At 44.4% G+C, this 10,872-nt stretch overlaps 1 protein-coding gene across 1 annotated transcript in view; it reads left to right on the forward strand.

Annotated features, from left to right (window-relative positions):
• Window positions 1–10,547, forward strand: part of LOC118359222 (transmembrane protein 59-like) — a 42,904-nt gene extending 32,357 nt beyond the window's left edge. The window contains exons 5-8 of the mRNA XM_035737607.2: window positions 5,290–5,395; window positions 5,993–6,113; window positions 6,234–6,351; window positions 8,078–10,547. Coding sequence (XP_035593500.1) covers window positions 5,290–5,395; window positions 5,993–6,113; window positions 6,234–6,351; window positions 8,078–8,236 — 504 coding nt within the window. The 3' untranslated portion in view covers window positions 8,237–10,547. The remainder of the gene's footprint in view (window positions 1–5,289; window positions 5,396–5,992; window positions 6,114–6,233; window positions 6,352–8,077) is intronic.
• Window positions 10,548–10,872: the final 325 nt, after the last annotated feature.

The raw sequence follows: 10,872 nt of genomic DNA on the forward strand, positions 1-10,872 counted from the left end.
TTCTTGAATGTGTTATAAAAATAATAGCGTATCACATTGGGTGAGGCAGGTTACGGGAAGGTATAATCAAATTAAAAATCGAAAAGAGATTGAAAGTAAATATGGGTCCAGTGGGTGGTTGGGCTGGCTGGGGACACGGCGATTCAGACAGTTAGCAGGCCTGTGCTAACAAGCTAACAGTTAGTAGGCCGGGGCTGAGCAAGGTAGCAGTTAGCGGACCGGGGCTAAACAAGCTAGCAGTTAGCAGGCCGAATTAGCAAGCAAGCAGATAGCAAGGGCTAGAAAGTTAGTCTTTGGGGGACGTCGCGATGGGGTGAGTCTGTTTATGCCTCTTCATACGGTGACACCGATAGACCGGTCGTGGGTCCGGATATTGTAGCCCAGGAGTATGCTTCGGTGGTAGCACAGGAGCTCTGGCCGGGCTAGCTTCAAGCTAAGTGGATGGAAACGCTAGCCAGGAGTAATCATCCGGGGTTGCGGTTAGCTAGTTAGCTAGTTGTGAAGATCCAGCTCAAAATGTTCCGTTTGCGGTGGGAATCCGGGGATAAAAAATAAAAATAAAAATAATAGGTCCGTTATGCTCTGGTTGGAGTCGCGTTGTTCGAACTGTCGAGAGCTTTCCGAGCTAAAGGTTAGCTGATGACCAGTTAGCTGATGACCGCTAGCAATGGTTTGCTGGAAGATAGCTGGCTAGTTTCAGTTGAGGGGTTCCGGATCCGAAGTAAATATAAGTACTTTAGAAAAAAAGTAGATCCGCGCTACATTGGGTGAGGCGGGTTGCAGGAGAGTATTTCGAAGTTGAGGTTTAGCAAAATGTTTTAAAAGATATGCGAAGAAAAATATGTTAAAAACTATATATACAAGGGACACGACACAACCTCCGACTGCTACGCCATCTTGGATCTGAAATACAAATGGTATAGAGAGAAATAGTCCTATAATTCCTATAATAACTACAACCTAAAACTTCTTACCTGGAAATATTGAAGACTCATGTTAAAAGGAACCACCAGCTTTCATATGTTCTCATGTTCTGAGCAAGGAACTTGTCACGGTTCTCTTCTTCCTCTTCCTCTGAAGAAGAGGTGTAAGCAGGGATCGGACCAAGACGCAGCGTAGTTATAATTCATGGTTCTTTTAATAACGAAACTATACATGAAATAGACTACAAAACAAGAAACATGAAAACCCGAAACAGTCCCGTGTGGTACAAACACTGACACAGGAGTCAACCACCCACAAAACCCAACGCAAAACAGGATACCTAAATATGGTTCCCAATCAGAGACAATGACTTACACCTGCCTCTGATTGAGAACCATATCAGGCCAAACATAGAAATAGACAAACCAGACACACAACATAGAATGCCCACCCAGCTCACGTCCTGACCAACACTAAAACAAGGAAAACACACAAGAACGATGGTCAGAACGTGACAGTACCCCCCCTCCAAGGTGCGGACTCCGACCGCACAACCTAAACCTATCAGGGAGGGTCTGGGTGGGCATCTGTCCGCGGTGGCGGCTTTTGCGCTGGACGTGGACCCCACTCCATAATTGTCTTAGTCCACCTCCTTAGCGTCCCTTGAGTGGCGACCCTCGCCACTGACCTTGGCCTAGGAACCCTAACAACGGGCCCCACTGGACTGAGGGGCAGCTCCAGACTGAGGGGCAGCTCGGGACTGAGGTAGCTCGGGACCGAGGGGTAGCTCGGGACCGAGGGGAAGCTCGGGACCGAGGGGAAGCTCGGGACCGAGGGGAAGCTCGGGACCGAGGGGAAGCTTGGGACTGAGAGGAAGCTCAGGCAGGTTGATAGCTCTGGCAGATCCTGGCTGACTGGTGGTTCCGGCAGATCCTGGCTGACTGGCAGTTCTGGTAGATCCTGACTGACTGGCAGTTCTGGCAGATCCTGGCTGACTGGTGGTTCCGGCAGATCCTGGCTGACTGGCAGATCCTGGCTGAATGGCGGATCCTGGCTGAATGGCGGATCCTGGCAGACTGGCGGATCCTGGCTGACTGACGGCTCTGGCAGATCCTGGCTGACTGGCAGTTCTGGCAGATCCTGGCTGACTGGCAGTTCTGGCAGATCCTGAGTGACTGGCGGATCCTGGCTGAATGGCGGATCCTGGCTGACTGGCGGCACTGGTGGCTCCTTGCAGACTGGCGGCTCCTTGCAGACTGGCGGCGCTGGGCAGACTGGCGGCACTGGCGGCGCTGGGCAGACGGGTGGCTCAGGCGGCGCTGGGCAGACTAGCGACTCTGATGGCGCTGGGCAGACGGGAAGCTCCGTCAACGCTGGAGAGGAAGGCTCTGGCAGCGCTGGACTGAGGAGCTCCGGCGCCTCTGGAATGAGGGGCTCTGGCGCCTCTGGACTGAGGGGCGGGAGGTCTGGCAGCGCCGGACAGGCGGGAGACGCACTATAGGCCTGATGCATGGTGCCGGCACTGGTGGTACTGGGCCAAGGACACGCACCTCAGGGTGAGTGCGGGGAGGAGAAACAGGGAGTACTGGGCTCTGGACACGCATAGGAAGCCTGGTGCGGGGTGCTGCCACCGGAGGGCTGGTGCGTGTAGGTGGCACTGGATAGACCGGACCGTGCAGGTGCACTGGAGCTCTTGAGCATCGAGCCTGCCCAACCTTACCTGGCTCGATGCCCACTCTAGCCCGGCTGATAAGAGGAGCTGGTATGTACCGCACCGGGCTATGCACCCGCACTGGAGACACTGTGCACTCCACAGCATAACATGGTGCCTGCCCGGTCTCTCTCGCTCTCCGGTAAGCACAGGAAGTTGGCACAGGTCTCCTGCCTGGCTTCGCCATACTCCCTGTGTGCCCCCCACAAGAAATGTTTGGGGCTGACTCTCTGGCTTCCTACCGCGCCGCCGTGTTCGCTTCGCCAACCTCATTCTCCTGTAACCTTCCTCGCACTGCTCCATCGAATCCCAGGCGGGCTCCGGCACTCTCCCTGGATCGACCGCCCACCTGTCTCTCTTCCCAAGTTGTGTAGTCCAGATTTTGCTCCCATGTCCCGAAATCCTGACATTGCTGCCTCTCCTGCTCCTTGTAATGCCGCCTCTCTGTTTTCGCTGCCTCCAGCTCTGCTTTGGGGCGCCGATATTCCCCAGCCTGTGCCCAGGGTCCCTCTCCGTTCAATATCTGTACCCAAGTCCATGAGTCTTGTGATGCTGGCTGCTTGTCACCACGCCGCTTGGTCCTGTTGTGGTGGGTGGTTCTGTAACTGTTCTCTTCTTCCTCTTCTTCTGAAAAAGAGGTGTAGCAGGGATCAGACCAAGACGCAGCATAGTTATAATTCATGGTTCTTTTAATAAGGAAACTATACATGAAATAGACTACAAAACAAGAAACATGAAAACCCGAAACAGTCCTGTGTGGTACAAACACTGACACAGGAGACAACCACCCACAAAACCCAACACAAAACAGGCTACCTAAATATGGTTCCCAATCAGAGACAATGACTAACACTTGCCTCTGATTGAGAACCATATCAGGCCAAACATAGAAATAGACAAACCAGACACACAACATAAAATGGCCACCCAGCTCACGTCCTGACCAACACTAAAACAATGAAAACACACAAGAACGATGGTCAGAACGTGACAGAACTTAAACGTTAGCTTTCTTACATGGCACATATTGCACTTTTACTTTCTTCTCCAACACTTTGTTTTTGCATTATTTAACCCAAATTCAAGTTTCATTATTTATTTGAGGCTAAATTGATTTTATTGATGTATTATATTAAGTTAAAATAAGTGTTCATTCAGTATTGTTGTAATTGTCATTATTACAAATACATTTTTAAAAATCGGCCGATTAATCGGTATCGACTTTTTTTGGTCCTCCAATAACCGGTATCTGCATTGAAAAATCATAATCGGTCGACCTCTCATCTCTACACTGACTCGGTAATTGGGTTTATCTGGAATTCCATAGAGGATGTTGTTCCCACTCTGCCGATTAGAATTGATCAAAACAAAAAAACGTGGATAGATGGCAGAATTTGCACAAAACTGAAAGTATGAATCACCGCATTCAAGGTGACTGGGAACATGGAAGTGCAGCTACGACCTCTGTAAGGCAATCAAAGAGGCAAAACGGCAGTACAAGAACAAAGTGGGGTCACCATTCAACGGCTCAGACACGAGAAGTATGTGGCAGGGACTCCAGACAATCACGGATTATAAAGGGAAGGCCAGACACCGACACTTCGCTCCTGGACCAGCTAAACGCCTGCTTCGTCCGTTTAGAAGAAAACAACATCAAGCCGCCGATGCCTACATCGATCCCCTTGCAGTCCTCCTTCTGCTGAGAGCGCCGAGCGCTGATGCTGCCTGTGTCTTGTTGTTGGGAAAGGTTCAGTAGAGGGTAACCAAAATCCGATTTTAATGAGTTCTCCAGGGTAAGCCAAAAACACTGTCCCCATAATGAAAGGCACAATAATGCCTCTGCCGAGAGAGTGTGTGTGTGTGTGTGCGCGCGTGTGTGTGTGTGTGTGTGTGTGTGTGTGTGTGTGTGTGTGTGTGTGTGTGTGTGTGTGTGTGTGTGTGTGTGTGTGTGTGTGTGTGTGTGTGTGTGTGTGTGTGTGTGTGTGTGTGTGTGTACACAGGGATTAAGTCTGTCTTCACACAAGTGATGCATATTTGCTCACATACTGTAGGACACTGTTTTTAAGGCCTCTTTTCAGACACTTTCTCCAGTCAAGTGGCCTTTTCACTCCCCTCAGAGAGGGTAAATGGTGGTGCTCTTGAGCAGCTAACCGACAAACTCCGCAATGGGCAACAAGGGTGTCCTTTAATGAAGTAAGAGAGAAAGAAATGCTGATTTAAAACTCCACTGGTGTGCCAAAGAACAATCAATACAATCTGCTCATTAGAATCTACACCTGAACTGCCATTATAAGGTGTGAATAGATTATTACAGTTTTGTACCGTTTGGAAGTTCATCTGTCTTCATTTTATAGATGGCTGAGGTATACAGTGCCTGGCTTGCAACAGAACACATTATGTGAAAATACAATGTTCTCCTATAATGAGCAAGTCCCCTTTTTGTTTGAGTTCATTTGGCAGTATTCTCTATACCTAAGTCTACAGGTATGTCTATTTCTCTCTGTCGTTTAGCTGTTCATTGAGTATTCTTAGTCCAGGCTTCTTTATGGTTTAACCTCACTGTGTTAAACAGATCATTTTCTGTCTCTTTCTCAGTGAAATTACTGCATGTAATTACTAGTTCCTGAATTGACTTTGTTTGTTGTTCCTCCCAGAGCCAGCCGGAGATCGAGTACACTCTGCCGGAGCTGCAGGCCCCCCGCTCCAATGTGGCAGACAAGCCCTGGCCACAGATTCACTCCCACACACAGAGACCCCATGGTGAGACCCCATGGTGGCATGCAGCTCTGTCACACACTGACACCCATAATGTACAAAACATCATAAGACCTGTAGGACAGGGTTCCCCAACTTGTGGCCTGTGAGCCGAATTTGGCCCGGGGGTGAATTTATTTGTTTAATTTGCAAAATCAAAACAAAACTCGTTTGTCATTGTTGGACATAAAAGACTGTCAAAACACCAGGAAATCAGCTCCAAGTTATTTTAACTTTGGAAATCTGTTCTCAAGTATTTCCACTCAGAAATAGAGACGTGATCTTATCCCAATGTAAACAACGTTTGAAAGTATAATGTTTTTGTCAAATACTATATCCGTTTGTGCTTCTTGCGGTCAATTTGCAGTGTACAAATTATTGGAAAATTATGTTCCGGCCCCCGGATCATCTGCTGAAGAAAAATGGGCCCACAGCTGAATGTAGTTGGGAACTGCTGCTGTAGAATATAAAGTATACAATGCATTAAAGGAGGATTACATTGAATTGATTATGCTTTATTCATCTCCAGAGGGGTGAAATTAGGTTACATTTGTTACACTTCCTCATAAAGTCTGTTGCTCATTAGTATTCACCTCTGTGCAGGTGTGAAAGGACATGGGGAGAAGGTAGCAGCCAAGGCGGGAGGCAAGGGCAAGCACCCAGCAGTCCAGCAACATACGGAAGATCTAACCGCTGAACATGACTTCCTGGGATGCATGTCAAGGTGAAGAGATATTGAACAAGAATAGTCATCTGCCCATATCAACCCATTTGGGCCCTCTGATTTAGAGTTCCTCTGAGTTGTATTGCCTGTATCATTACCTAATCCTCCCCTTTCTCTCAGGCGCTCTGGGCTGCCTCGTTGGATCTTGGCTGCCTGTCTCTTCCTGTCCATCATGGTGATGTTGTGGCTGAGCTGTGCCAGCCTTGTCACTGCACCTGAACAGCACATCAAAACACAGGTAAACACATTGGTCATACAATTTTATCTGATTTTCATCTAAGTCACAACAATGGACAAAACACGGTCTGATTAAACTAATAACACACAAACAATTATATGTTTTCGTCTCTTTATTGAACACACCGTGGAAACATTCATAGTGCAGGGTGGGAAAAGTATGTGAACCCTTGGATTTAGTAACTGGCTGACCCTCCATTAAAATAACCTCAACCAAACGTTTTCTGTAGTTGCGGATCAGACCTGCACAATGGTCATGAAGAATTTTTGACCATTCCTCTTTACAAAACTGTTTCAGTTCAACAATGTTCTTGGGATGCCTGGTGTGAACCGCTCTCTTGAGGTCATGCCACAGCATCTCAATCAGGTTGAGGTCAGGACTCTGACTGCGCCACTCCAGTAGGTGTATTTTCTTCTGTTGTTGATTTACTTCTGTGTTTTGGGTCGTTGTCCTGTTGCATCACCCAACTTCTGTTGACCTTCAATTGGCTGATAGATAGCCTTACATTCTCCTGCAAAATGTCTGGCTAAACTTGGGAATTCATTTTTCCGTAGATGATCGCAAGCTGTCCAGGCCCAGAGGCCGCAAAGCAGCTCCAAACCATGATGCTTCCTCCACCCTACTTTACAGTTGGGATGAGGTTTTGATGTTTGTGTGCTGTGCCATTTTTTCTCCACACATAGTGTTGTGTGTTCCTTCCAAAAAACTCAATTTTAGTTCAATCTGTCCATAGAATATTTTGCCAGTAACACTGTAGAACATCCAGATGCTCTTTTGTGAACTTCAGACGTGCAGCAATGTTTTTTTTGGACAGCAGTGGCTTCTTCCGTGGTGTCCTCTCATAAACACCATTCTTCATGAGTGTTTTACGTATCGTAGACTCATCAACAGAGATGTTAAGTCTTTAGCTGACACTCTAGGATTCTTCTTAATGTCATTGAACATTCTGCACTGTGCTCTTGCAGTCATCTTTGCAGGACGGCCACTCCTAGGGAGAGTTGCAACAGTGCTGAACTTTCTCCATTTATAGACAATTTGTCTTACCGTGGACTGATGAACATCGAGGCTTTTAGAGATACTTTTGTAACCCTTTTCAGCTTTATGCAAGTCAACAATTCTTAATATTAGGTCTTCTGAGATCTCCTTTGTTCAAGGCATGGTTCACATCAGGCAATGCTTCTTCTAGCAAACTCAAATTTGGTGAGTGTTTTTTCTAGGGCAAGGCAGCTCTATCCAACTCCAATCTCGTCTCATTGATTGGACTCCAGGTTAGCTGACTTCTGACTCCAAATAGCTTTTGGAGAAGTCATTAGCCTAGGGGTTCACATACTTTTTCCAACCTACGTACACTGTGAATGTTTAAATTATTTATTCAATATAGACAAAAAAAATCCAATAATGTGTGTGTTATTAGTATAAGCAGACTGTGTTTGTCTGTTGTTGCGACTTAGATGAAGATCAGATGAAATTTTATGACCAATTTATGCAGAAATCCAGATAATTCTAATGGGTTCACTTACTTTTTCTTGCCACTGTATGTTGTCTCGCAAAAAAACAAAAAACATTTTATGATATGTTAGTGCTTAAGATCCCGGACTGCATCTTTAATTGTTAACTCACTCAAGTGTTATCTTAATTGGCATGTGTTTACCTGTGCGGGAATTACTCCTAGAGACAATGGAAACATTTATATCGATTTGAATGAATAACTGATTCCTTTTTCCAGCTGAGCATCAACGGAGACAAGGAGTTTCTTGATGACATCCAGAAGGTCAACCCCTACCATCTGACCCCTGTGATTGCTGTAGCTATCGACCAACCAGAGGAGAGCGAGGAGGCAGGACCACTTCCAGTCAAGGTTGACATCAACAAGACATCTCTCTAGTGGACCAATGGGATAGGATTAGTGCTTTCTGGGGTAACGTTTTCGTAAAACCTCCCTCGGTAAAAGATGAAGAACAGAAACACACCAACACTCACACCAGATTTTCTATAGATGCATGGCACCATCCCTTCACTACAGGTTTGTCTCGTCTTTCTCTAGCGAGTCTGCCCATCAGATGTTAGCCTGTTGTGCTTGTCTCTGTGTAGAATTCTGACTTTGTAGATTCATGCTGTCCATTGTTAAACCTCACTAAGAGCTCAGAGATCAAATTGTCACCACCTTCTTGTACCTATCATTTTATACTTGACACTGCAATTGCTTAAGGCTTATTTAATAGACAGTTGAACTATTAAATGTAACTACTTAGATCTGCCTGTGAGAGAGTTAAGGAGAACAGGTGAATGAGCGCTGAAAGCTTTCCAAGCTTTTGATGTACAAGGGGATAGAGAAAGAACACAGGGATTCAAATTGAAGGTGAATAACTGTTTTCCTCATGCTCTTACATACTTTTGGAATTAATTGGTGACTTGCAGAGAAATAAAAGCAATTGAGATATTCAAAATGCTTTGAAAGGTATCTTGCGAACGCTGCAGGAGACAATAGCTACCAGTGTTCACCTTTGATGCTGTGTTTGATGTGTTTGACTGACGTCAACTGTGAGAAGCAAATATACATAATACATCTTATTTTCCTCACACTGAATGAAAAATTATTCTCATATCAGATTAAAACCTCAATTTTTGCCTGCAACGACATGCCAAAATCTAACTGCCTGTAGCTCAGGCCCTGAAGCAAGCATGTGCATATTCTTGGTACCATTTGAAAGGAAACACACAAAAGGAAGTTTGTGGAAATGTTAAAGGAATGTAGGAGAATATAACATTAGATCTGGTAAAAGATCATACAAAGAAAGAAAAAAACTTTTTTTTGTACCATCATATTTGAAATGCAAGAGAAAGGCCACAATGTATTATTCCAGCCCAGTTGTAATTTAGATTCTGGCCACTAAATGGGAGCAGTGTGTGCGCAAAGTATTAGACTGATCCAAGGAACCATTGCATTTCTGTTCAAAATATTGTATCAAGATCCAAATGTGCCTAATTTGCTTATTAATAACTTTTCATGTTCAAAACTGTGCACTCTCCTCACACAATAGCATGGGATTATTTCACTGTAATAGCTACTGTAAATTGGACAGTGCAGTTTAGATTAACAAGAATATAAGCTTTCTGACAATATCAGATATGTCTATGTCCTTGAACATTTTCTCGCATTAGCCTACATTAGTTGAACCATCCCGCAGGGGACCCACCAATCCTGAAGAAGTTTTGAACACTCCATTTCATTGAATTCAGACATTTGGCAGACAAAGGAATTGTGCTCAAATTATGTTGGCTGGGTCACCCACAGCTAAGTGTGTGTGTGTGTGTGTGTGTGTGTGTGTGTGTGTGTGTGTGTGTGTGTGTGTGTGTGTGTGTGTGTGTGTGTGTGTGTGTGTGTGTGTGTGTGTGTGTGTGTGTGTGTGTGTGTCGATTAGCGCGCGCGTGTGTGTGTGTATTTGCGCGCATTTGCGTGTGTTTGAGGAAAATCAAAACAGTGCTTGGTGTATTTATTTATTTATGCCTTTGTGTATTTATTCAGAACCAATAGCATAAAGTACCTGTTTGATAGTGTAATTGAAGTGCTATGTAAATGCTCATCCATCCAAATCTTTCCTATTGTTATGCCTGTAATAAAACATTGTAGCCCTTTTTACAGATTTGAAAAGAGACTAATATTAAGACTAATATTATTGTGTTATTATTGTATCTCCTCAAGAGTTACACCTATTAGCTCTGAAATGTGTCATGCACTTTCTAGGAGTTGATGGTTCTGTATTCTATACGAGCTCATAATGAAGGGATGACCAATGTGATGCGCAATGCAAGGCTTTTAGAATAGACCTTTGTTTTCAAGTTACACAGTCAATGAGCTATATTTTGATTTTGCCTAGTCACAGTGCATGCTAGTATGCTACAACACATTACATTAAACCACCCATCTCAGTAGCAGGAAACTAATATAGACTTGTGATTTTTGTGTTTCTATTTAAATGTTGTATAGAATGTTATGATAATAATCTCATGATTTATGTTTGGGAAAGAAACAAGATGGATATATCTATAAACCATTCAATATCAGTCCTGGTTCAAGTGAAAGTTCATGTAGCTAGTGATAGGAGTTTCAAACTGTAACGGTTCCTTTTTATCGATTTGTTTTCAATGAAATGATATACGACATGACGAATAAAGTGTTTTCATGTTAAACATAATGGAGATGACTTTGTGGGTTTGATGTCAGTACACGTGTATCTCATCTATGCATGATCGATTATGGAATGACTTGTACTGGTAGTTCCATTCAGATTTAAGATGTTCTTATACCATATTAATGTAAGAAACATATTTCCACTTCCTTCCATAGATTCAAATAGTTCATCAAGGATATTAAATATCAACAAGAGATCAATATAATCACATAACTTGTAGGTCATACACCACTAGTATTTTCGATTTGTTAATTCACTATTGTTCTTTTTTGGTTGTAAAATCCTACTAAACGTTTCATGTACAAGATCTCCCCAGACTGTCATTGTG

This window comes from Oncorhynchus keta, chromosome 26 (genome assembly GCF_023373465.1).
Source record: "Oncorhynchus keta strain PuntledgeMale-10-30-2019 chromosome 26, Oket_V2, whole genome shotgun sequence".
NCBI classification, from domain to species: Eukaryota; Metazoa; Chordata; class Actinopteri; order Salmoniformes; family Salmonidae; genus Oncorhynchus; species Oncorhynchus keta.